A 27,946-nucleotide genomic window follows, 5' to 3' on the forward strand; every position below is an offset into this window, starting at 1 on the left:
CCCTTTATGGAGGGACATCTCACACTGTAGTTCATAGAATTTCCAATAGGGCCTGTCCTAATCAATAGGAGAAAGGTTAAATGCTCTTAAGGATGTAGCAGATAAATAATTGGAAAAGCAAGAACAGAGAGCAAGGATCAAGATACCACAACATCTGCTTCACAAAACTGAAGGGAGTCATTGAGGCAAGTTCCTTGAGCAGGATGAGAAATAGCAGTAGAAATAAATACTCTCAACTACAGAGAAACCAAGTTAACATTTCAGTAATCTGAACTGAAGGAACATTGACAAACATCACATTTAAAAGTCTCCCTCACATGTCTAACTCATGAAAAGCTGCCCGGGCTAATGTAACAGACACGAATTGATAGTGGAGCTGGCAGATTGCCTGATGAAGGACTGAACCACAAAGCCCTGTAGGAAAGAGAAAGGGGCTAATTCAATGTGCTTCCAAAGGGCTTTGGCAGAATGAGCCTCAGCATGAACGCTGGGTCATCTTGACTGATGGAGAGAAGAATTGTGTCAGCCTCCAAAATGAACCAGAGGAGAAAGATCAATCTCAGGAAAGCCACACATATGAGTTTATACAGTCTCAGGCAGAAAGGAGGCTTGGAGTGAAGAGGTGGTGCTTGAGAGGCATTTGAACAGCTGCAAACCTGAGCAGACTTGCAGGATGCAGGAATCAACCAAAAGCTCTGGCAGTCAGCCCATAAAGTCAATTAGCAAATGGAAACCCAAACACTGATATTTCCATAGCTGGGTTTATTACATGCTTATTTTGATAGGCACTAAACTCACTCCATATAATGCAAAAGGCACTGACAGCCCTGAGTAATGAATCCCTGAGGAACAGAATGCAGCTGCTCACAGCAGCAGAAAGGAAGATGCATTACAGGCAGCCTGAAGAACAGCCATTATCTCCTGATCAGTGATAGCTGCAGCACCAGCAGCCCCCATCCAGCCTCTCCACATGTCTGTGCTCTGAGCTTCTGACCCTCTTCAGCCACCCCTGTCACCCAATCACAACCCTGCAATGCAGATAGTGAGATAAACACAGTAATAAATGGCAAGAATGACTTTATCACCAACACAATCTAGGCTAATCACACTCTCGAGACATCTCTGCAGTGTATTTTCATTTTTCCATTAAACATGACTCTAACATCAGGGGAGGTTATGAAACTGAAGAAAAATATCTGGAAAATAAATGGAATAGATCTGAACAGGTGATTTCCTGACTTTCCTTAAGGAAGTACAAAATTGATCCTAAATATCAAGAAATTAAAAACAGCATTAGGATTTGGAAAACATCTTTGGAACATATAAAAGGATGACCAGAAATTAATTCATGTTTTCATTAAATACAGATCCCATTCTCCTCCTAGAAACTATTCACTTTTTCCTCTCTCAGGGAAAGGAATCATTTCAAGAGCTCAAGTTGTGTAACCAACACAGTGGAAAAAATGAGCCACCCTGTTTCGTGCAAGAAAAGAGGAAGATCTTTTGTGTGGCAATTTCTACAAAACCTTGTTTTGACTGAATTTCTTCCTAACACCAAAAGAATAAAATAAAAAAGTCAGTCTGACAGACATTAATATTTACAGGGTGCTCACAGAACAGAGTGACATTAGCCAGTGTTTGCATGCTGATCTTGCAAAAATGTGAGAGCAACCACATTGGGGTTCTTCCTGCTCAGGAAATTAGTTAATCATATTTGACATTTTCTAGAGCCACAGGACCCAGAGAAGAGAATTGTACCTGACATCTTTTAAAAAGAAGGGGAAAAAAAAATCAGAACATCACAAATAAATTTCAAGGCTGGTTTCAAATGGAAAAAAAGCACTGCAGTGGCATGTACAGAGAAAGCACCCAAGAAAAGATAAACTAGCAATGAAACACAAGGGCGTGCTAGGTAATAAACCAAAAGCATTCCATTTGGAGGGCACAAGGAATTGATTGTTTTTGTAACAGCCATAGATTAAATTACATTTCATTTCCAAAGTGTTTCAATTCTTTCTTCTGTCAATGGCTATTTCAGAGCTGAATAAAAGTCATTATATTACTTAGGGGCTGCACCTTCATCATCTCTAGCAGGGAAAAAGCAGATTTTATTCCATGAGAAATAAACTCATATTTCTAATGACACACATGCCATAGTGCTATGATTTCTTTATCAAGAGAATAAAATGGTTCTTTTCTGTCTTGAAATATGTAAGAAACTAGGCATGGAAATGCAAGAGATCACACCAGGACACAGAGTAAACAACAGCAACCGAAATACAAAGGAGTCCTTATTGCTGGATTAATTAGCATTAATAAACCAGGGCATAAATATTTTTGACAGGACAGGAAAGCAGGTCATTAGCACTTTTGGGATGATATAAATGTTCCTCCTACAACATGCTGAGCACTCCTGCTCCAAATGATCCTGCCAGCTTGCCTTTATACCTCCAAACATCTGACATCCAGTGCAGAATACACAGCATTTACATGAGACTGAGACTCCTTTTTGCTCCTCCAATCTAATGCTATTTGAGGAAGAATAAATTGCTAATAATTAAACAAACAGTGAAACTAAAACCTTTTTACTACTATCAAGATTCCAAATTAGGCACAGAAAAATAGAAGTTTGCAAAGCCTTTTGAAATGGATTTTCTGTTGGAGGCACAACATACACAATGATTTGCATCAGTGATTATCTTAATTAAACTGCTGTTTACATAAGTAACGTTGATTTACTTTACATGTTGTTCAGTGTCATTAGACCATTCACTTAATTGTGCAAATTTCCTTTAGCTGAAGCCTTCTCCCACCTTCAGCAGGCTGTGAACAGCCCCTCTGGTGCAAGGAGTGAATCCAGAGCAAGTTTAATAATTACTACACAAGCTTCAGACAAGTTTCAGTCACACAAATCACTGGGTTAGCTCCAGCATGTCAATGGCCTGGATGTTTGCCATCATCTGCTCAAGCCTTAAAATCCATGAGGACAGCACTGCCACACAGACAGAGCAAACATCAGTACCTGCCATGAGGTTTTATTAAATGTTTTTATTTCTTAATGATGAGTGAAACTTGAATTCCACATAAGTGACTTAAAACGAGGAAAAGGTAATTTCTGCTGTGGAAGAAAAGCCACCATGTATATTTAATTCCTTTGATTTGAACATGTATCAATGCAGATTTTCAATCACTAATTGCTGGCAGTGCCAAGACAGTTACTACCAATCCCTGCATGTAAAGACTGGAGCTGTGTTGGAAAAATTAAGAGATATGTATGGAATGATAAGCTGATCTTATTCAGCTTAACTTTTTTTTCCAATATTGTACATCATATGATGGAAGGAGGAAACCAATATCAAAACACCATGAAGATGAGGGAAAATTAAACTAAAAAAATTCTGAGCTATTAATCCTTCCTGATAATGAAGTACTTCAGGATGACTTCTAAAACTCACTTTCATTTAGATGCCTCATTTATTTTAATCTGGGAGATAATTAGAAGGAAATCAAATTCTCCACAGCAGAATATTTACCTGAGATGCAGCTCAGACTTCTCAGTATTTCCCCTGTGTGTTCAAAGTCTATGTTATATATATTGCTAAAACCTTACTGAGATTAATGCCCCTTACTTAATTAGCATCCAAATTTGAGTCTGTGAGGCTTGCTGCTGGTTTGCTGTCAGAACAGCAATTCTTCCAGATTTTTTTTCTGTCAATACTTGGCCAAGTTTTGGTCCAGAAGTTGCAGACACTGTTTCCAGTTCAGTAAAAAGCACTGAGGCAGAAGGGGGGGATGCCAGGGGAAGGAGGGGCAGCTGTGCCAGAGCTCCTGCACTTTCCCCCCAGCAGGTGCCAGGGCACTGCCCTGGGCAGTGATTTTGGTGCACACACCAATATTCATCTCCAAGGGGCTCTGTTAACCAGATCACCCTGGAAGAAAAGCTGCACCACTGATGAATTCGTGCTGTGAAGAGCCAGTGGTTTATCTCATCACCAACTAATCCTGTTAGGAATTATTTAACACTCTAAATGTATCAGAGAAGAATCCTCAGCTGAATGAGCCTTCCCCGCACACTGGCGTCCTCTAGCAATTTATTTGTAATTATCACTTGCCTTTTTTCCATATCTAATATGAAGTTAATGAATGCCTGACATAACTTCAGCAGAAAAAACCACCACGACTAGTTACATAATTACAGGTTAAAAAATGATCTTTTTCAGCTCCGTGCACTGAAGTAATCTTTAAGGGTAGAGGTTAAGTACAGGCAACACAGAGTATAAATTGCTTTGCAAAATGTTCTGTACACTGACCACAGCAACTTCTCTGTGTGGCACAGGCTTTGAAGGAAGAGTTTGATCTCATAATAATATTGCAGTAATACAGAACTTGTTAGTATTATCAGTCATGTCTTGTTCATGGGTCTCTCTCTACAAAAGGACAGCAAATTTGCACTTGAAATCATTATAGAATGTGAAGAACATTTCAGGTTACCACTAAGTGCCAAGAGAAGAGCAAAATGGATACTTTAGCATGGAGGCAGACCTATGAGCAAGAATTTATAGGGAAAAAATAAGAGGAAAAAAAATCACCCTTTCATGTCTTCAAGAACTGCTTAAAATGAAGTGTTTCATCCAAAAAAGATATGATTTCTCTCAGCCTGATCCCACCACAGGCATTCCTGTGCAAGCTGCTGCAGGCAGTTCTTCTCATTTCTAGATCATAGATTTAACTCTGTTTATTATCACAGATTAAGGAAGCAATTTTTAAATACAATATTCATACTTTTCAGCTCCAATGGGGCAATTCATTCAGAGTAATTTGTGACTTTCAAGCAAATTAATACACAAATTTATGTCTCATTACTGTTTTGAATAAAAAAAGAAGGAGGCCTCAAGTGGAAGCGTTAATAAATAAATTTGAGTTTCTAAACTGTTTGCACCAGTTAAGAGTAAGATATTCCAGGGAAACTGGTATATCCTCATTTACAATCAGCTTGTGGACCTTCTCAGGGACAAACAATCTCATTTTTCTATTTATTGCAAGGCATTGATGCAAAACCAGGGAAAATCAGCAGACTTACTGAGTATCCTTCCTCTTCTTTTTCTGAGGGTCCATCAGCCGCAGGGTGTCTCTGATGACAGCAACTTTCACTTTTTCATCAACAGGGCTTGGGACATTTTCAAATACTCCAGGAGAAAGCTTTACATCACAGAGTGATACAGTTATTCACTACAGAACTAAGGGGGATTTATTCCACATTTGTTCAAACTTCATGTGCTTCATCTATATTTTAAATACACCATGATGGATTACAAAATACTTCTTCAAGGATGCACAAATACCTGCACATTTTCAGTACCATGTTACAACAAATTCCTCTAGTAAACTGAAATATTATAAAAAAGATTGTTGCTGATGTTATCATTTATATTATGTATACAAACATGAAAAAGATTATTAACAATCCCCTAAACACAATTAACGACTGCAGGAGATGATGAATAAATGCATTTATGACAGAGATGATGGAGAGCTTTCACAATTCCAATAAGTCATATTTCCTATGTATAAGATTAGCAATGATTTCAAAGCAGAAAATTACAGAGAACCTTGGAGGTTTCATATTAGCAGACAGCTTTCATCTTTCAAAGAAGGAAAAAAGCCCAGAAAACCCAACCTAAGCAATTTCATTCCAGTATCACATTGAGAACTCTTACCTCTTGCTCATGTTCTATTCTCATGCTGGGGTTTGCATTTACTTCCAGTAACACAGGCTTCAAGTCTTTCATCAGGAGAATGTCAAACCCTAAAATCTGTGCATAACAAGCAATATGTCACTTCAGTTCTACTCAGGGTGTTCTGCAGAATGCACTGTTTGTCCATATGGCAACACTGAGGAGGAATAAACATTTGAGGGGCAGAAAAGAAGTAACTGAGAAACTCTCCAGAGTGCTGAATAACTCCAGAAGCCCCTTGGCTCCCATGGCAGTGGCTCCTTTCACAGCACCCCCATCCCTGAACACTGCATCTACCAACATGGAACCTTGGCACCCATGATGAGGGGGTCTGGAAATTGCCAGGATCAAAACAGTGTTAGGAACCTGCAAAGCTTCACTTCTAACATGTAGAAGATGGAATCTGGAGTGCAAACTGTCACTAACAACCTACACCCATTGAAAATTCTCTGTATCTGCTTGGGGCTGGCAGTAACACAGGTCAGGAGACTGAGGTTTGACTTGGGTGAGGAGCTCTGAGCTCCCACCAGTGAGCAGCACCATAACTAGAGAAACCTTTCAGAAAAGTCATTAACCACCAGAAAATTAATCTATGCACAGAAGCAACTGCATTCCTGGCAGAAATTCCAACTTACCTGGAAGCAAGTTGGCCCAGGCTTTCCTGCTGGTATGTCAGACTGATAGTAAACTTTCAGTTCTGGTGTCAGTGCAATAATTGTTTTAATCACCAATGAAATTATATCTGACCAGAGCTTTTTGACATCAGCTCCTCTGGAAGACAGTCTGCAGAGAATGCTTGAAAAAGTCCTCTTGCTGCCAGTGTTTGCACTGGCAGAATGGATGAAATTCCCACTATGGATATTTAGTGAATAGTTGGTTAAGTGCATAAAAACCTGGTGCAAATTTTTGAGAGTGGGTTCTTGATAGGGCTCTGTACAAAATCTAGAAAGTCCATCTTTGGCTATATAAATCTCTAAGGGCTCTAAGGACTTCAGCAGGACATAGAGGCGAATATCAAATTTCAGTTTGTCCACGAGCAGTGGTTTGCAGATGTACTCCTGCACCACAGCTGGCCGGCTCTGGATGCTCCCTGTCAGCCTGATGTCACTTGGGTCTTTGATGAGGTAGATTCCATCCCCCTGGCAGCCTCCATCAGGCTTTACAATGAACGTGGGCTTCCAGGATGGATTGCTGTCTTTCATCGTACGAACCTAGAAGGAAAAGCATTACAGTCAGAGGCACTAAGTGGGGAAGGCAAAAAGGGCTGGTCCTGGGAAAGCCAGGCAACAAAAATAAATAAAAATAGCATGGATACATCACCAGAGTAGTAAACAGCATGCAAAAAAAGGCAGAAGATGAACAGTGCTGACAAGCACAAGGAGGAACGAAAAAGCACGAGTAGGGAATTACTAGTACAGATAAAAGGTCATTTTATTTAACAAGCCACTGTATAAATCATTTCAGGAACTTTTTTTTAATGTTCTGTTCCAATTTACAGAAGAAAATGGGGTATATCTCATGAGATCCATTTTAGTAGTCACTAATGTATATGAAACTGCAAAGTTAAAATTTCGTGCTGCATTTTGAACAACTATTGACAAAGACAATCATTAACTTAACGAAAGGTGCCTTAGTATTGAGGTATGAATGCAAATACTACCTGAAGGAAAACTGAAGTAAAAATTTGTCACTAACAATACCTTTTTCCACCATCAGATACTCAGTGTTAATAAAACTGGGGAATGCTGAACCATGCACAGGTATAACTATGTCACTGACACTTCTGCTGAACATCAGAGCTTTTGTGTTACATGTGTATTTCCCACTACCTAAATAAATTCTAGGTTATTTATTAGTTGTACAGCAAAAGTCAGAACTGCACACATGGGGATGCCTCAATCAGAAATGAAATTGAGAAAGAAAGGGGAGCCCTAACAAAGAAAGCAGCTGGAGAAATGCAGGATGCAGACCAGCAGGTTTATCAGCTACTCATGGGATTCAGGACAATAAAGCACCCAAAACCTCTTCCTCCCAAAACAGAGGGATGTCCCAGCACTGACCACTCCTTTCTTGCACTCCCACATTTTAGGGCCCCACCTGCAGCTGCTCTCCCTCTCCCTGCAGCCAGGCCCATGCTGAGCCCAACTGGAGATCTGGTTTTACCCTGTGGCTCACCAGCAACAACTGGAGATTGACTTTTAGAAGCCTGAGGACAAAAGCTAACAAAGAAAGAACAAATCAGTTGCCACCATCAGCCCTGGAGAATGAAAGAGGAAAAAAACAGCCCTCAGGAAAAGGCTGAGCATGGTCAGATCATTGTGAGAACAGCAACCTCTGCTGTACCATCAGGCTGCTGACCCCAGGACAGGCCCAGCTCTGTCAGCAATGACATTCCCAAGGCCTCAAGGACTTCTGGCTCCACCCCACCCAGTTATTTATTTCACTCAGAGTCACACTGCTAAAAGCCTTCCTACCAGCTGCAGCAGGAATTCAAGATCCATTATCCAGAGTAGGATTTTTCTCAGGGACAGGTGTCACACTGACTCAGTAAAAGATCCTTCTGCAAAATAGGTCACTGTGAGGGATAAATGCCTCAGTGGAGGTCAGGCTTACATAAATGGCATGTGGATAAATAGGTCCAAGCAGATCAGCAGGCCTAGATGAGCAAAGAAGGAAAGCAGGATTTATGTCCTAGTCTTTTTAGCACTATAGAATAATCTTCCTCTGATGTGACATTACCCTGCAGAGCAGAGGAGTTCTCTGGTTACTGTTGTTAAAGTCAGCACCACGGAGAGACACCCTCAGATTAACCCTCTGTGACCAAACACAGCCTCTGGGACTCCTGCTGAACACACAAAGAGCCAGTTGTGCCCTCCTAGGGCAGAAAATAGTGAAGAACTCAGTGGAACCAGGAGGAAGAATCTTCCCCCAGCCCCACATCTGCAGCTCACCCCTCAGGCTGCGCCTGCTCTGCTCCAGCAGCACCTTTCCAAAAGAGATGATGCTTTCCAAAGGAGGTGATGCTTTCCAAAGGAGCTGATGCTTTCCAAAGGAGATGATGCTTTCCAAAGGAGGTGATGCTTCCCAAAGGAGATGATGCTTCCCAGAGACTATTGCTGAAGATGAGAAAGAACCTGCCTTTCAAAATACTGCATTCTAACTGGTTTCTGAGATCGCTCTTCTCTTAAAATAAGAAGCAAATAATTTTCTCCATCATATTCTATTCCATTTTTTAAATGGACTAAAAGGCCTGGATATTATTCAGGCTTTCTAGTCCATCAAAACCTACACATGGCAGATAAAGACAGGCTGGTAGGGAAAGGGGGAGTAGTAATCCAGAGTCAGTCTCAGTCTGTTTTTCAGCAGATTTACTGTCTTGAAGAAAACAGATGGTTTCTTGATCTTCAAGGAAATTCCCAACAGTCGTCTTCAAATTCCCTGCAATCCCCTCAACTATATTCTTTCAAATTCTCATTATGAGGGGGCTTGTCCAGACTTAGAAAATTCAGTCATGTAGGAAAATGAGTTTATATGAAATGAGATATTTCTGTGTCCTTTACTTGACAGAAGGAAATTATCTTTAAAAAACATGTTAACTATTTACAATCAACAGCAAGAGAAGAGTTGGTGAAAATCTGCAGGTTTGGCTTTCACAAGGAAACACAGGCTGAATGAATATAGTATTCTGCAAAAAATGCATATAATGGGCTAGAAGATCTGGCAGCACAAAGACTGGAATATTCATGCCTATGCCTAAGAGGTATCTAAAAGCTGAAAACCTGATTAAACCACCAAAAATATGCTGTGCTGGAAATGAGACCATCCAAATTAGATTCTTATTAAAAATTAATCACACTGGCCTATTCATCATCCTCACAGACAACACAAAGAAGGAAGTATGAGAACAATCACAGTCCTGGTTTGAATCCCAAGCTAATTACTCTTCAGAAATTGGGATTCATGTTAGAAGTAAGTCCTTAGCACACCCAATGACTGCAGCACCTGAGAGATTTGCTTATCTGTAATTCATCTTTTGTTACAGTGACATGTTAGTACAAAACCTTTTAGAAAATAAGAAATTAGTGAATATTGAGAATACCTAAATAGATATTTATTTAGGAAAATGAAATTTTAAGCCCTTGATGAAAACACCTATCACCATCTCATTTCAATACAAATGACACTAAGGGAACTCCTTTTTGTTGGTATTTCCAGTATGAAGCCCATCCACCACAACTCCAGTGCAGTTTTCTCAATTACTGGCTTTCAAAGCACAGAAGATTAATATTAGATTACCTGTAGTGTTTTCTACCTGAATCTAGGTACAGGGGAGAGCTGACAGCATTTGATTTCATTATTGATAGATTTGTGTGAAGTTCACTATCATGACTACAGAAGTGAGGCACTGTAAGGACATTTGAGAGATAAATTGTTTTGAAACGCTGTAGTGCATCAGGAGAGGCAGCAAGATTTAAATTCTCATGGAGTTTCTTCTTTCAATAATCATTTCTGTTACAGGCAAAATCTCACAGGTGTTCATTTCTCATCCAGCCCTTTGCAACAAAATCCTACACTACAAACAGCACCAAACCATCTTCTTGTGTCTAACCTACACCTGCACTGACACAATCTGACTTTTGATAATTAACATATTCCAGAGTGTTCCAGCTCCTCAGGGACATGTCTGACATGCAGCCCCACCAAAGCTCTCCCCACCTGTCTGCTGTGAACAAGCTGAAATGCAGGCTCAGAGAGCTGACAGTTTTTGGCAGCATTAGGGTTGCAAAGCAAACAAAACCACATATGAACAAATAAACAACAAAAAAGACTTGAGAACTCCTGCTGAGAACTCACCAAACTGCAAGTGAAAAGTGCTCTGAACCTTTTATGGTTCACAGGGGGTTTGGAATGTTTTGGGTTGTATTTTTTCTTGTTCTGGAGGGGTTACACTCCAAACTTGTGTTAAGTAGAACATAAACTCTTACAACATAAAATATAATGTTTGATAACAAGAACTATGCTTTTCTCCAACACAGATGGAAGAACATATGCAAAGGAAACTCCTAGGAGTGTGTTAGTGGACATCTGTTCCTCTTGGAACACAAGCGGCAGCGTTTGCAGAGCGGGAGCGGAGCAGCGTTAACTCGCAGTGCCACCTGGTGCCAGCTCACAGCTGAGCGTGTCCCCGGCAGCTCGGTGTCACCGGCGGTAATGTCACCTGCGGTAGTGCCACCGGCAGCTCGGTGTCACCTGCGGTAGTGCCACCAGCAGCCCGGCCCGGCCCGCACTGCCTGTGCTCCCAAAAGGCTCATCCCAGCCTCACTGCACCCTCCTCATCCTCTGCTTCATCCCAGCCCCACTGCACCCTCCTCACCCTCTGCTTCATCCCACCATCACTGCACCCTCCTCACCCTCTGCTTCATCCCACCATCACTGCATCCTCCTCACCCTCTGCTTCATCCCACCATCACTGCACCCTCCTCACCCTCTGCCTCATCCCAGCCCGACTGCACCCTCCTCACCCTCTGCTTCATCCCAGCCCCACTGCACCCTCCTCACCCTCTGCTTCATCCCAGCCCCACTGCACCCTCCCCACCCTCTGCTTCATCCCAGCCCCACTGCACCCTCCTCACCCTCTGCCTCCCAGTCCTGTGCACTCATCTCCCTGCCCTTGTTAAACTGCTTGGGTTGTTTACACTCCTTTTACAGCCTGGTCTTACAGCAGTGCCACAGCAGTGACCCAGCCCACCTGAAGAGTAGCTATTAAAATATGTTAATGAATTCGATTGGATTATGGATATAGTAATTAGCTAAAAAGTTGCACCCAGTGCAAAAGTCTGTTAAAGCCCAGATCTCTCTTCTCTCATATTTCCAAGCACAGCATACTCTAGGATGCAAGAACACCCTGGGCAAGTCAGACAGGGTTAAACAAAAACATATCATATTTTAAAATATTTGTAATAACAGAACCAAACAGCAACACACAGCATCACTCTTAAAAAAAAAAAAAAAAGCTGAAAAATAATGGCATTTTATTACATTCTGAATATTTAAACAAAAGAGCAATTTGACATGAGATAGTGTGAGTGTATTTAACAATAATTAACAAAGCAAAATGCTCTTCAGCAGGGTTTGGGTACAACAGGCCAAGTGGATTAAAATTCTTTCAGTGACAATGAACCTGGTGAAGCACCACACAACCCACACTGCACTGGAACCTCCTTAGGCCAGCAGAAAATACAGGGAAAGGGCTGATGCTTCAAGGTTCAATTTGCAGATACCTCTCCTGGCACAACAGAGCAAGAGATTTGAAGTTTATTCCAGAACATAACAAACAAAGCTAACATCCAAACCATGACTGATCCCAAGCAAACTGGAAAAGATGTCATCCACGTCCCCAGGTGTGATTTTAAATAACCTGGTAGGTATAGAAGACTAAAGAATGACATGGATCCAATATCCACCAATGACAATATTCTGAGAGTCAGCTGTGTACCTCAGCCACAAAGAGAGGCAGCTCCTCTGGCAGGATCCAGGAGCGGGGGTAGAAGTTGTACTCCAGGGGAAACAGATCCCGCATGGTTCTCATGGCCCGGCTCAGGGTGATTTTCCGAACCGCCTCGGTCATGCCTGGGAAGGGAACAGAGTTACAGAAACCCCACACTGCAGCCTCCTCCTAACAGCAAATGCATCATTGCAGAGTGTCATCACTCACCTGCTGGGAAGGAACTCTGGGCATTGCTGTCCATAAAGCTGAACATCTTTTGAGATTTTAAATCTGACACAATAATTGTGCCATTGCCCTGCCATATTTACTATTGCACGTGTTTCTGTATAATATTAGAAAAAAATTAATTCTCAAAAATACAGCTCAGAATAAAAGACAGCTTTAGTCAAATACTTACTAGTGCCTTTGCCATAATCCAAAATTATTTTTCTAATCTATCATTCCAGGAATACGTACAAATGTAACTTAAATGTAATCAACCACTTTGGTTTACTTTGCTGTTATTTAAGTATCTGCATCACAAAGAACAGGTTATTTTGTGAAATAAACCGACCAAACAAACATTTGCTGAAGTCTTATGCCCATTGGGAACACGGCTAAAAAGTTATTTTTATGGAAAAGTTTCTGGTAAAACCCTGCATCAAATTAGCACAACATTCCTGGAAATCAGGTCCAGTTCAGAAGGGCTCTGGTTTGATTCCTGTGCAGCCACTTGTTCACCAGGTAGAAGCCAAAACACAGACAGGTAACATTCATCTAACATGGATTTAAACCATCAGAAAACAACAACAACATCCTACACCTGAGTGGGAACTTCCCTCAGGCAGACAAAGTCAGGGTAAATAAAGCCTGGAGTTCAATAGCTGAGGTTCTTATGCTCACAGCACACTAACAGCAGCCATAAATCTGAAGTAAAGGGCTTAGATAAGTCAATACCTAAGCTCTTAGCTCTTATTTAGAGAGATCTCAACAGGGATTAAATGAGAAAAAAAGGAGCTTAAAAAAATAGAAGAGTCATCATAAGATGAGGGCTGACATGAACTCTTCAATATTAAAAAATCCATTTAAGGAATTCTGCTTCGAGCTTCTCCCTGAGATAAGCCAGAGTATGAAACAAAACAGATTCTTTCCACTTTGAATCAAAACCAAATCCAAAGATACAGCACTGTTATCAGTGCCTGATAACAGTCAGTAATTGCATACTTCACTTAAATTAGAGCCTAACACTCTGCTTTTTCCTAACTTCACGTGTATGAAGTGTTCTTCTCAACAAAACCACTTTCTCTCCAAAGCAAATTTCAGTTCAGAAACTGTTTAAGACACCCACTGTGATATTCTCACCCCCTCACCAAACCCAGTAATATGCCAAATATACTATCAGCTGATTAGGCAGATAATTCACATGAAAAACCAGTAAAACACAGAACTAGGTCCCATAACGCTGTTTTTAAAGCATTTGTTTAAACTAGAAAGAGAAGTGAGGTACCTGGGAACTTGTTGACCTGCCCTGAGAAGATGTTGCTGTCATGGAAGGACACCCCATGCCAGTAGATGTCACACGGAAGGCGGCGGCCAAACGGAAACTGCAGCAGAGAGCAGACAAGTTTGGAGCAATCTGGGAAAACCTCCTCATTCCTGTCTGGTTTAAACACTCATCTTCAGCACAAACCACTCAAGAACAGTCTTCTGACTGTCAAAAGAAAACTCTCTATATTGGTTGCAAAACTGAGAATATTTGGATCGCCTCAAAGACTTCAAAGTGAACAAACCAAGAGAGGTTTTTAAAAACCAAACCCAAACGACTGAGGCATGGCTGTAGTGAGAACCCCTGAGCTTCTGATCAACCACAGTCAAGTTATAAAGTGGACACTCAAAACAGGATATTTAAGTGCATTATCCATTCATATATATCCAGTTATAAGTATTAATTTCTACAGCATTAATTCCTTTCTGGTACTAATAGCCTGTAATTAAAATGAAAGCTTGTAATTCAATTAATCATTTGTTGAGCATATATATTCCCACTATCAAGAACTAAGGTGATTATTTCAACAATATTAAACATTCCAGGTTCTCTTCCCATTCAGGCAAGATTTCACCGTAAATTGTCGAACTGCAGTTTGTTTTCTATTATCAAAAAGATCACCTTTTTTAAGCAGTCTGAAGAGCTCAGAAGCAGCACTGCCAATTACTGAGAGCAAGTTTCTAATAGTAGTAAAGTGGTTTATAAAAAACCCAATTAGTTTTGTGTAAAGAAGGTGCTCTTCTTTCTCACGCTCATTCTCTTTGACACAGCCCCATTTACCAATCCCAAAATCCCCATTTTATCTGCAGCTCCATGAAGATGCCATTTAACTACCATATGGAATACAGTCACAGGAATAGCTTCTATTACTAGGCTACATCTTTTTCAAATAAATCTGCTATATTTAGCATTTTAGGACACATTTGCATTAAATATCTACCACCCTCATCACCCAGTGCCATTTACTTATTGAAAGAACCACAGTATTTTGCAGAAACTTCTTGTTCTTTACTTGATATGTAATTTTTCTTATTTTAAAATATTTCTCTATGCAGTGGATCATTTTTCTTTGAGCGTGACAGAAAAAAGAATTGCATAAACCTTTTGAGTGCATTACTTTATTTGCTACTTTAATTAAAATTTCAGTTTCCTCAGTAAATAGCCTTGAAAAATTAATTTAAAATGTTAATTGAGCAATGCATCCTTTCTGTTTCCTTACTTGCAGGGATGAGAAACCCAATTTAACAAGAACCAGTGGATTCTGCACTTATTTCATTATTATTCAGCCTGCAAAATCTGGTTTTGTACAAGTGAAAATTAATTCTGTTGGGCTCTGAAAGACAATCAGTGGCCTTAACCTCTCTCCACAGGTATATCCAGAATACAGATGCAGCATTCGGTCTCAGAGCGCCCTTCCCACTAACACCTGAACAATTTATTTATTTATTAAAAGAAATTGAAATGAAAGGAACAAAATTTGCATTTATATAACACCTTTCATCAGAGGATATCAAAGCTCTCTACAAACACTGCACAGAAATCATTTCACAACATATGAGGAGTGAGCAGCTCTGGACAGGAAGATGGAAGCACTGCACCCCCTTGTTGGAAATTTGGGACAGCACAGCAAGGGCCCTGCTCCTGAGAAATCAAGATTATCTGGATTGATCCAACAATGGGATCAAACTCACCTCCTGAATGAGCTGGGCTGGATTCTCTAACCTCTGCACTACACTTTACATAAGAGTGGTGTTTGGAGAGCAGCCAACAAGTTCGATTATTTGGTGCCTCTGGCAGTGCCAGGCAGATGTTAATTAATCTTATAATGGGGGGAGAGGCCTTTGCACCGCATTTCCAGCTCCTGGTGTGGGACAGAGGCTGAAAAAGGAAGGTGGCTGGAGCCATCCTTTTTTAAAATCTTTTAAATCTTTTTTTAGACAGATTTGGGTAGCATTTGTCAGAAAAGAATAAACAAGGGGCCATAAAGAGAATAGAGTTGTTTCCACAGCTTTGACATGATTAATAATCCATCCCATTCAAATCTGTCTGACAGGTCATTTCTACCTTTGGATTAGAAGCCAATAATTTAAATTGTCTCACAGGTCCCATCAGTCTGTTCCATCATGTTTAATGACAAGTTAAATGACTCATTTTCCCCTCAGCTTTTCCCAGCATAAAACCTGAAACTCTCCGGAACAGCGAGACAAATGAAACGCTCGGCGCTGGGATATTTGATGCCTGGGACATCTGCTTCTTCCATTTTCCTGGTAATTGAAAGCTTGCTGAAGAAATAATTTATTAAGAGATGAATAAACTCGGGATGCAAGCTCAATTTGTGCCCATTATTCCATTTGGCATATCATGTTCATTTACAGAACGTGACACGCTGCATCAGATGGTCCAGCCTAGCGCACACGCAGGGCAACTCTGCAATGCTTCTTGGAAGGTCCACCCACACAGCCCTGTCAAACCTCAGTGCTTCATTTACTCAAAATTCCCTCAGCTGAAAAAAAATTAAAAATTGGGGTTTTTTTCTGTCTTTTGCTTCTGAGAACAGAATCTCAATGGTCAGTTTGCTGTCTTGCACTCCTTCGCCTCTTCCCCACATATCAGTACCACAGAATATGTCACCAATGTTTCTTCTTCCCTTTTTTGTGTGTCTTATAATGACATTTACCATATGTCAGTTCACTAATGAATAATAAAATAATAAAAAGTGGATATGTGGCACTGTAAGAATGCTATACATTAGATAGAAAAAGTTATGGATCAAAAGATGCCTACTTGAAAAAGCACATTATATTGTCTCCTGCCAACAAAATATTCCAGCCAACACACCCAGCAGCAAACAGCAAAAATGAAACAAAAGCAACAGGAAAATGTAAAAGTAGAGAGGAAAAAGGATCAAAAGTATTATACAAGGGATAACAGTAGAACAGCAGTCCCCGACACATCACTATTTAAAATACATGCATTTCATTACTACTTCCAGGACTTTTTTTTGCATTATTTTCATGGATCCTGAAAGCAACACCCGTGTTCCCTCTGCTGGTCCTGCTGTAACAGTGCAACCAGCTCCAAGGCTCTGGTCATCCCTGACTGAGCTCTGAAAAAGTATTTTACTGCTATTTCTCTAAATGTCTGAAAGGGAGAGCTTCCAGAATTACATGAGGCTTGAATAAAGAGTTTTCCTTGGATTTATCTTCTCAATTTTGTTAATTTTTCTCTTCAAACCTTGCCCAGATCTTATTTATAAGCTGAAGATACACAGCAATACATGACAGTGAGTTGTTTAGTTATCAGCCACCCAGATGGTGCAGTCAAGCAGCACAAAATTCCATATTAGGCCTCTTCTTTATTAAGAGACAAAGTGGCCAGAGGAGGAAGCAACAAACTAAATGAAAAATATTGACCCAAGAAAGAGATGGAGGAGAGAGGATATCGAGGGAGACAGGGAACAAAGAGAGATGAAGTAAAGGCAGCAGCAATTGCTGTTGGGAGATGCAAAGCAGGAAGGAAAAAGCTGATTAATGCAGCACAGAGATTCATGAGAGGAGCAGGAGCTTGTGAAACAAGTCAATTAGTAGGAAAGGCTATCAAGTGCAAGACAAATGCAAAACAGTGAAGTCTCAGGAAACTATAAAGACAAAATTACCACTAAGTGTGGCTCATTCCCAGCACAATCTGCAAGGCTAACTGATATTAGTGATCCAGAAACCCTCTCTGGAATGGCTCCCCGCCCTCAGAACATAAAACTCAACCCTAAAAACAAAGAAATTAAGTATGAAGTGCCCCTGCTCTGCATGTCACTGCATAAAACATGGAGCAAGGCCGCTGACAGACACCCCACAGGTGCACTGAGGGCTAAGAGAGGTAATTGTAGCAGGTTTGAATTTCAGGGCTCTGGTATGTTGTTACTATTTTGCTGTACAAGCAGGAGTTGAGAACTGGGGTGCTGGTGCAAAGCGGTTTTGAAATCCTGCCACTGGATTTAAATAACAAAAATACTGAAATAGAATTTTACGAAGTCAGAGAAGGAGAAAGCACCACTCTTCCTGACACGGAGCATAGGTATCCTTGTGGGATTAGGTATGCAGGACATTATGAATAAACATGGCAAACATTTACTGCCACTCAGTCCTCCAGAAAATAAATTTGCAGTATTTAACTCTGAGGTTAGGAACAGCACAGAATATACTGTCTACCCCAAGTCTGTACAGATTTTGCTTAATAGGCATCAGGTGGACAAAAAAATAATCTTGTAAGTGGGAATCCCACAGGCAGCTTTGTAAAGTGGAGTAGCTGCAGGTCAGAGATCACACAGCTCTGTCCTAGCTCTGCACGTGAGAAACAGCTCATCCTCAGGTTTTATTCCTCCTTTTCCCTCCAACTTCCCTCTTACAAATGGACTACAAGTACCCTTTTCCTTACACAAAGCTCCTAGAAGCCATCTCAACTTCTATAAAGCCATTTATAAAGTTGTTAGGTAAAGAAAATCTTTACAGTTGCAGAACAATTCACCATCTATAGTAAGATATATCTCAGAAATCTCTCCAGGATTTAAATAAGGAGTTGCAAAGCATCAGTTCTATGCCAGCTCCCCTACTGTCCTGATTCCAGTTCAGCCCATACTGGCAGTCACAGAAATCCTCACAAAGCAATGAGAAAACACATGACTCGAGCAGCAGGAGAAAAAAACAGCTATAGCTGCTCTACATAAAGTAAATTAGCAGGCTAAAGCCCGTTATGTGTGCATTATCAGCATTCATACATCGTGCGGTCCGACACGCCTCGTTCACAAGGGCAGCGGCTCTGCCGGGCCAGAGCTTCCTGCGCTGCCCTGAGGGCGGTGGGAGGGAAGAAATGCAAATCCACACAACGCGTCAATCGCTTCCCTGGGAGCGGGGCTCTGTCTTGCCCTTTCCCCGATCAGTTTAACCTGGGAAGCGCAATACCCGATTACCCCTGTTCTGGCTTGCATAACTGGCCGTGCCAGTCGTGATCATGAACCCAATCAGTTCCGGACCCGGCATCTGGGTAGAAAGAGCCCGAGGGTCGGGGGGCACAGCCGGGAGACCCCCGGCTGCAGCGGCCCTCAGGAGGCACGGAGGAGGAGGAGGAGAATGGAGGAAGGCTTTGCCGGAGGCAGACCCGAGACAAGGGAGGCCAGTGTGGGCAGGACCGGCGCTAGGCCGGAGCAGGGGCAGGGATGGGGACGCGGCCCCGCACGGTCCCGCTGGCGAGCGCTCACCTCCTTCCAGCGGAGCTGCCGCAGGCTGATTTTCAGCGCCTCCAGGGAGGTCTTGGCCTTGGAGCTGTCCACCGTGACCCCGGGCCGCCGGGCGCTCTCGGCCCCGCTGCGGCGGCCCGGGGCCCGCCGGGCCCTGCCCCGCGCCGCCCGCCCGGCCGAGCCCGGCGTTCCGGCCCCGCGCCGGCCCCGCTCCTGCTCCCGGTCCCGTTCCCGTTCCCGGCCGGGCAGCGCCCCTTCCCTCGAGAGCGCCGCGGCGGGCGGGCCGCCCTGCGGGGCCTCAGCGGGCAGGGCCGGGGACCCCGGGGGCTCCTCCGCCTCGCGGGCCGGCTCCATCTCCGCCGGTTCCAGCCCGGCCGGCTCCATTTCCGCTATCCCCAACCCGGCCGGTTCCAGCCCGGCCAGCTCTATTCCCTCCGTCCCCCTCCCCGCCGGTTCTATCCCCTCTGTCCCCATCCCCGCCGTCCGCAGCCCGGCCGGTTCCAGCCCGGCCGGCTCCACTGCCTCTGTTCCCATCCCCGCCTGTTCTATCCCCTCCGTCCCCATCCCCGCCGGTTCTATCCCCTCTGTCCCCGTCAGTTCTGTCCCCGCCGGTTCTGTCCCCTCTGTCCCTGTCCCCAGCCCGACCGGCTCCATTGTCTCTGTCCCCATCCCCGCCGGTTGTATCCCCTCTGTCCCCGTCCCTGTCCCCGTCCCTGTCCCCGCCGGTTCTGTCCCCCCTGTCCCCGTCCCCAGCCCGGCCGGCTCCATCCCCGCCGGTTCCATCCCGCCCCCGCTCCCCGCCCGTTGCCATGGCAGCGGCGCGGCCGGTGACCTGCTAGCCCCGCCCCGCCGCCGTGAGGCGCTGACGCCGCCCCCGCCATTTTGGGACCGGGCACAGGCCCCGCCCCGCGCAGCCCGAAATGGCCTCCGGGGCGGGCGGGGCCGCCATGTTGGAAGCGGGCGAGGCACTGCCTCAGGCCGGGCTGTGGGGCGGGCGCGGTGCCCGCCGTGCCCTTCGCCACCGAACCGCCGGGCGGCTCCGGCACTCGGTCCGCTCCTTACCGTGCGCCCGAGAGCTTCTCATGTCAGACGGGGCTCGGGCCGCCGTTACAAAGCGCTGCCTCTCACAAAGGGTGTTCCCATGGACCCTTCAGGTTCAGCTGCATCGGTGCTGGGAGAGCCCATCTGCGGAGTTTGAACTCTCTCAGGCACGGCAGGAAAATAGGAAAACGGTTTCTGGATCACAGCAATGGAATTAATAACCTTAACAGCAGCTCCGTGACCAACCTGAGCAAGCTGGAAGGTTCCCTGCCTAGGGCAGGGGGTTGGAACTATATAAACTTTAACGTCCCTTCCCACCCAAAGCACTCCAGAACTGTGACTCTATAGCACATGAATCCCTCACGGTACGGTTGTGAGGCGGTGAAATGCAGAACGTGTCGGTGAAGCGGCTGCAGGAGCACAACCCGGGTTTATGGACGCGGGGCTGCGGGCAGGCGGTGGCGCTGCGCCCTGGGAAATCCGGCCGGGAGCCGGGATCGGGGGAAAAACGGGAATAATCGGGGTTCTGTGTCAAGGAGCGATCACCAGAGTCGTGATCTGGAACAGGACTGAAACAGGATCTCAGCAGAAATTATTTAGACTACAGCAAAATTTAAATAAATGCAGAAAAAGTTGGCACTGCCAGTTAGCTGCGAGATAATATAACAAGGTCGTGTCAAGATGCTTATTTTTGTAGTGCCTCACCAGTCTTCCATCATTTACCCTTGCAGGCAACGATAAACAAATTAATTAATTAAATAGAGTGGTATCTTGAAACGTGAAGGGACCAGGAAGGCCGAGGTCAGGTACTCACTCTTGGGTGCTCTCATGTTGCTATTAAAAGATGTACATTCCTTTTTATAGCTGTGGCAGTGTTTAATTAAAATCTTGGGAGTGTTTCCATGTTCCAGCAGGAGCTCAGGGGGGCTGGTAATGTTGGCAGGATGAGCTGTCTGGGTGGTGTCTTTTCCATGTCCATCAGTGAAGGCACATCCTTGGTTTCACCATCGCCACCAGATCACAGAAAGGTTTGGGCTGGGAGGAACCTTATAGATGATCTCATTCCAAACCTCTTCCATGGGCAGGTACAAATCCGAAAGAAAAATTAATATTTTGCTTAAGTTCAACACTGGCATAAAAATTCAGTTGTAAGAAAAGCAATACAGAGATGTTGGAGTGTGATTTAAAGCAGTGACCCGACTCTGACTGTCTCTTATTTTACTGCCAGGCTCCCAGATGAATATTTTTAACCCAGAAATTTATCCTCACCAATGTCAGCAGTGCTGAAAGAAAGCCAGGGGAGAGTTAAGATGGGCCAAAGCATTAAGAAAGCATTAAGAGACATTGGAGCATGGGAAATACCAAACAAAATGATTGCAAAGGGGAAATATTTTTATATCTAATTATCATATATCCACATTTCTTGCAGGCTAATAACAGACTAGTTGTTCCTCTACCAGAGAAGCTGTAATAGATCCCATACCTGGTTTGCCTGTGTGGTGTGAATAAAACCCTCATTTCCTGCTGGGATAAACAGGGATGGGCTGCAGTGTGCAGCGTGGGGTCAGTCTGCACGTGGCAGTCAGGTACAGCAAGGTGGGCAGCAATGGGGCACAGGGTAATGCAGGAGGAGAATCCTGCTGAATACAGCAAGCTGGGTCCAGCAGCAGGAGAGAAATGGGGAACTTGAGATCATCTGTCCCCTGTGAGGAGAGGGGAAATTTAGTTACAGGGCACTCTTAAACACAAGGCTGTTTCCTGAGACCCTTGCTCAGAGGGAGTTGTTGATAAGAACAGACTGTTACTATCTTGTGATAATAAGTGAACAAGAATGTGGATTCCATCCAGGAGAACTGTAATCTCCCTATGCTTTCATTAATTAAATTCAGGATATCAAAGACAGCAGAGGCACTGGCCTAATTTAATGGGAGTGGGGAAGGATCCTGTTTGATTGGACACTCATCTCTCAGACTAACAACTTCACTCTCATTTACCCAAAATCACCACTTCCCTGATGCCTGTGTGTGCACAGGTAAGTGCCAGGTCCAAGGAGGAATCCAGGAATAAAGCAGTTTTACAGTGAGTTGGGCATGTGAACATGTCAAGCTTATGAGGTTAACAAGTAACATTTTTCTTTACTAATATATTTCCCTTCTTCTAGTAAGCATTTTTGTTTCCAAGTTGGGATCAACATTTTTAGCTTTTATGTAGCATCATAAGGTCAATAACTGTATTCTTTACTGTACTTTTCTTTTTTAAAGACAGCCAAGATAAGAAAAACAAAGTAGCATGTAATTTGCAAAAAGAACATACCATCTTTTTAAAATATCATATAAAACTGGCCTCCTGCCAAATGCAAATTTGCATAAATACTTCAGTGTACCCTTTTGAAAAAGAACACATTCCTTAAGCTATTGTTAAAAAAAAAAAAGTTACTCATGAAGAACTATCCATCTGTGTCTGAAGTTAATAATTCCTTTTGCAACGATGCTATCTCCTGTCAGTTGTTCTTTCACAAATCCATGAGAAAGCAATGCTCTATAAAATGAAAAGTCAGAAGAAAACAAATCTAGCAAGCAGACTCCACTTGGAAAACGTCTGTAGTGGGCTTATGCTTCAGCCTGGATTTAAATCCACATACATCACTCCGTGCTGCCCATGTTTATGTTCAACCACAGAAGATTTGTGGTTGACCTACATATGCAAACAAAACATTTGCTGCATATTTGGGGTGGGGGGATTTGCATGATAGAAGATGATGAAAATATGCATAATTGTAGATGACATTTTTGGTTGCCAGGTCCTGCTGCACAGCCCTTTGGAGCTGGCCATGCATGAAAGAGGCTTGCAGTCCTGACGGGCACATTGCCTGGCCACGCTGCAGAGCTGAACCGCCCTGACATGGAGCTTCTGCTTCTTCTTGAGCAACACAAACCTGCTGTGATCATCCCACCAAGCAGCCCCTGTGCTCGCAGAGACACGTGTGACACTCGCTGAGGGGGCTGAAACCATCAGTTCCACATGTCACCTCTGAGTTCCCTTCATGGAGCAGCTCAGCAGACTCAAAGATTTTGTTTAGGAGTTTTCTCGGTATTCTTGAAATCCCCAATGCATCAGGGGGTAACATCACACAGCTTAGTCAACAGCAGCTGGTCTATCTGTCCTTGCCCCCACATTTCATCCCACAGCAGCATTTCTAGCAAGTCTGCTAGTGTGTTAGTACACTGGAGCTCTACTCTAAAAATTGCACCAGCACAAGTACATATTAATAATGTTGATAAAGTGGCATGACAAACCCAGATCTCCTAGGACAGTAAGCATGCACAGACCTCACAGCTCTTATGTGTGATATGGAAGGGCTCTCCTGTAAAAGAGGTTTTGTCTGCCATTACTGGATGTCTGTCTGGTTGCTCTTCCTATGTCACATCTTATTTGTCATTCAAAATATCTGCAACTCTGCTGTGCAGAAATAAGTGCTTAAAAGGGTTAGCAGAAGGGAGGAAAATTCCATGGCATCAAGACCAAGTCTCTTCCTTTATCTGTGAAGGTGGCTTTGGAAAAATCTGACAGGATCAGCGAGGAGCAAAAGCTCCCTTCCCTACAAACCAACCAAGGAGCTGATTAAAGAACACCCTGCATGTAACACCCACCACCCATTTACACCACGTTCAAGGTCTCCTCAAAAGATGAAACTATGTAAGAAGAGGGACTTCATGCAGAGTCCTGGGGCAGGCAAGAATGTGCACCCATGTGAGAGAACGAGAAGGAAGGAAATCTTGGGAGCCTGTGCCCGAGAAAGAAAGCTGATACAAACCTGGTCCCTGCAAAAACACTTGCGGATCCGAGCCAAGAAGCTGTCTTGGGGCTTCACTCCTACTGTGTTCAGAGAATCAGGACTTTCTGTGAGTGCTTTGCACATCAAAGGAATAACTCTCTCAGTACCTCCATGTGATGCAAACACCCACCATGAGGTTTGGCCAACTGTTCAGTGCTACTCAGGGTTTGTTTATACTAAATCCATGACGATGTCCCGTGTAAAGGCTTCATTCCACATATTTGCCCAGTTTCATTGTCCAGAAGAAAAGGCATACAGCTTTCTTACTTCCAGTGGAGTCAAAGAATTTTCTTTGCCCAACAAACAAACTAGAAAATTAATGGCTTTTTAAGTTTAGCAGCCTTCAAACTCAATTCTCAAACACAGATCCAAACCATTAACATCAGGAGATTTAAGCCCTATGAAAAGTTCACAGAAGTTCATGAACAGGGAGTATTAAACACCTCCATTCAATTGTGATCTAACAGAAACTGGCACTGCAAGCTTTATTAAATAACAGTTGCCTTCTTTTTCTCAGGATTCCCATGAGATATTTCTTTCCTCCTACCAAAGGATTTTATAATCCGCGGGATACTGGAGAGCACCAGAATGGAATTAAAAAGACCATTCTTGTTATTTCATCCTGGTCTTTCTATGAGATTTAAAAATTTAACTATCCCAGGTGAAGTCCATATGCTCCCACGTACATAGGAATGCTCTTGTGGCAATGGGAGGGTAATGAGGAGAAGCTTTGAGCAGCTCAGCAATGGCAGGTTCCTGCACGCCTCAGCTGAAATGCAGTATTGCAGAATCAATGCAGACACTCACCAGTGGCTGTGTTAGGTTTTTCCCCATATGAGTTGAGCTTTGCTGGCGTTAGCATCAAAGGAAGCATGAGCATAGCCTGACTGGGTGGCATCTCCTCCTCCTTGGGCTTAGGAGAACCAAAGACCTGAACATTGCTCAATCAGTCCAAGGACATTTGCACACAAAATCTAGGTTATTCATTCAGGTCAACAAATATTTTTTTGATCAAGATATGCACAAGATAAGAAAAGTGCCATGAAATGTTAGTACATGTAAGTACACACTAAACATCAGCACAGACCACACAAAAAATCCCCAACAAAGAACTAAACCAATGCATCTGCAGGCGATATGTGTATCTAGAGGAGCATCTTGGACAGAAACCAACTGACAAAACCCATACTGAGCTATGCTGTATGAAAGTGGGATTAGCATAAACTTGTGAATATTTAAACGAGAAGATAATGCAGTGCTATAGATTGGAAGAAAAGAAGTCTGTCTGGAAACAGAAAAACTTCACAAAAACAGAAGGCTGACCACAGAACCCTCCCGAGAAAGAGCTGCTAATACCTCAAAATATTTGAACATGTAGGGTCATAGTCTGTGAACCAATATTAATTCCTTGGGTTTTTTCTCCCTCTCTTAATTATAAGTTTCTGGATTCTTGGCTCTTGCCCATCTCCCGCTGACCTGCAAGTACTCAGAAATGCCAAGAAGCTCAGGGTGATCACGCTCCTGAGATGGATACTGGGAACTGTGCACTGTCTGCCTGTGGTCAAACTTTTCTTTCTTGCTAATGCAAAAGCCATATAAAAGGTGGTATCCAAAAACATTCAAACACCTGGCTGGAAGTTACTTTTAAGACTCAAAAATTAATTTGAGGGAACACAGATGAGATCCATTGGTGCACATGGGTGGTAACCCTCCACCCGTTGGATTCTACACAATTCACATTTCTGATCATCCCTGTAAATGGAGTGTGGCTGTACTAAGAATCAGAAGACAAACCTTAGGCCTTGCCATCACAGCTGTGCACACCTCATCCCTTCCCTGTGCTGGTACCCACTGAGGAATGTAGTGCTCAGGTGTGCCAGGTGTCCCAGAGGGGCATCTGCAGGGCTCACCTGGGCCTGGCAGCGCCTTGTCACCAAGACAAAGCTGGGAGGAAAACACCGTGAGCACACGGGGTGCCACAAATCCTGAGAGTATCACAGCATACTGAGAGACACAGTGGGTCTCGACTGTGGGTACCGACTGTGGGTACCGACTGTGCGTCAGGATTCTGAGAGAGGGCCTGTGCTCATTTCCAACAGAGCTGTAAGTTATATTGACATGAGACACACATAACGTAGGTGACCACTCATTCAGAACAGCCCTTGGAGATATTTGTAAGGAGATTTGATGGGATCCCCTCTCAGTCTTCTCCAGACTAACCAGGCCCAGCTCCCGCAGCGTCCCCCCATAACGGAGATGCCCCAGAGCCCTCATCACCCTCGCGTCCGTCCAGCGGAGCATCCCGAGCGCTGCAGCCGGTGCCGGCGGCGGGGCCGGGGCGGGGCGGCCGGGCAGGGCCGGGCGGCTCCACCGCCCCCCGCATCACATGAGGGAACTTCGGGCCAATGGCGCCGCGCCGGGGCCGGGGCCCCGCTCGCTCCCGCGGACGCTCATTCAAAACGCGGCCGGGCTCTGGCGCCCGCAGCCCCGCACGGCGCCCGGGGCTCGGCGGGGCGGGCGCTGCCGGCCGCGATGCCCGGCGGGGCCGCGGGCTGAGGCGGCCGCCCGCCCGCCGCCATGCCGGTGAAGAACCGGTACAACCTGGTGGACGATGGCTGCGACTCCCGCGTCCCGCTGCACAACGAGGAGGCCTTCCAGCACGGCATCCACTTCCAGGCCAAGGTGAGCCCCGGGCGCGCTCCCCCCGCAGCCCCCGGGCCGGGGAGCACAGCGGGCCCCGCCGGCCGCAGCCCCGAGCCCCGGGGCCCTGGCAGCCGAGCCCGGGAGGTTCCCCCGCTCCGGCCGCTGCAGAGAGGGCGCTGCGGGTCTCTGCGGGCGCGGGGTCCCCGCGGGCTGCGCTCCGCTGCTGTCCAGCCGTGCCCCCCCAGCCCTGCCACGGCTGCTCTCCAGCTCTGCAAGTGCCCCTGGGCCACGCTGGGGGAGTCTAAAGAAAACAGCAATCGGCTACGAGAGCCTTACATTTAATGAGCGCAATCAAACAGGTTCTTGCTCTTTTCCTAGTGTTTTTGCAGCTGTGTAATCCTTAGACGCTGCCTTGGTGCTGCATTTGGGAACTGCTCTGGAATGACCCCTCTTGACAGCACCGTGGATGCTGTCCCAGGTGCTCATCCCTGCCCGATCCAATTCCTGTCCTGTCCTGCCACGGCGGGGGGACAGCTCCCTATTCCCTTGGAAACCAGCAGACTGCTTTGGGCTGCTCAGATAATAGTGCCTTACCACAGCTGACCCCTTCCCTGCATGAAAAGCTGGACCAGACAAGGTCTGCAGCCTTCAGGCATCAGAAAGAAATACTGATATTATCAGAAATTCCGTATTGATCGTGAAGAACAGCCTGGCAGCACAGCAGCACTCTCAGAAAGTGACTCCATTGGAATTGGCATTCTGTAGACAGCATGGGGAATGGGTTTATAATTCAGCTGACAAGAAGAATTGCATTTTGCTGGAGCAACTCACAGGCTCCCTTCCCCTCTTTGCAGGTGGCCTAACACAGATTAGAAATGGAATTCACGCCTGCTGTCTCCTGAGCTGGAAAGAAGGGGCATATACATTCCAATAAAGCTTTGAAATACGGATTTTGTGCCTCTTGGTTTTCCTGCTGAAAGAGCTGTAAGATTTAAGCAGGATACAGGATGAATCTGAATAGACAGCTAATCATGTATTTTAAAAAATTTATCTTCCTTAGGGAAGAAAACATTTAATCTGTGATTTCTCTATTTAAATTAGCATTTGCTGTGCTGCAGACTGTGCTGAGGAGAAGAAAAATTCTTAATTTGATTTTTAAAAGATGGGTAGCAACTGTACCTTTAACTGAGTGAAACTGGCTTTTCAGATTGACAGGCATCCAGAGCTGGCGAGTGGATAACACCCTGTTAGGATGTGTGGGTCTGGGATGGGGTTTGCATTACCTTAGTAACATGCTTGCTCAGTTCTGCTTTACAGTCTGTCTCTTCCAATTATGCTGCTCATTGTGGGCACATCAGTCAGTTGCCACGCTGACAATGACAAGGCTGCAGCTGGCTGCAGGTGTCTGGCACCAGGCAATCTTACTGAC

At 44.4% G+C, this 27,946-nt stretch overlaps 2 protein-coding genes across 3 annotated transcripts in view; one reads left to right on the forward strand and one right to left on the reverse strand.

The window, feature by feature from the left end:
* TTLL11 (tubulin tyrosine ligase like 11) overlaps positions 1 to 19,463 on the reverse strand; it is a 34,028-nt gene extending 14,565 nt beyond the window's left edge. The window contains exons 1-6 of one of the 2 annotated variants that reach the window (XM_077188937.1): positions 19,020 to 19,463; positions 13,730 to 13,826; positions 12,232 to 12,365; positions 6,371 to 6,946; positions 5,718 to 5,813; positions 5,081 to 5,199 (exon numbers count right to left, since the gene is read on the reverse strand). In XM_077188937.1, the coding sequence (XP_077045052.1) occupies positions 5,081 to 5,199; positions 5,718 to 5,813; positions 6,371 to 6,946; positions 12,232 to 12,365; positions 13,730 to 13,826; positions 19,020 to 19,382 (1,385 nt within the window). In that variant the 5' untranslated portion in view covers positions 19,383 to 19,463. The remainder of the gene's footprint in view (positions 1 to 5,080; positions 5,200 to 5,717; positions 5,814 to 6,370; positions 6,947 to 12,231; positions 12,366 to 13,729; positions 13,827 to 19,019) is intronic. The other variant, XM_054646680.2, reaches the window with a different exon arrangement.
* Positions 19,464 to 26,258: 6,795 nt separating this feature from the next.
* LOC129129005 (carboxyl-terminal PDZ ligand of neuronal nitric oxide synthase protein-like) overlaps positions 26,259 to 27,946 on the forward strand; it is a 31,082-nt gene continuing 29,394 nt past the window's right edge. The window contains exon 1 of the mRNA XM_054646679.2: positions 26,259 to 26,556. Coding sequence (XP_054502654.2) covers positions 26,452 to 26,556 — 105 coding nt within the window. The 5' untranslated portion in view covers positions 26,259 to 26,451. The remainder of the gene's footprint in view (positions 26,557 to 27,946) is intronic.

Source organism: Agelaius phoeniceus, chromosome 21 (assembly GCF_051311805.1).
Source record: "Agelaius phoeniceus isolate bAgePho1 chromosome 21, bAgePho1.hap1, whole genome shotgun sequence".
NCBI lineage: Eukaryota > Metazoa > Chordata > Aves > Passeriformes > Icteridae > Agelaius > Agelaius phoeniceus.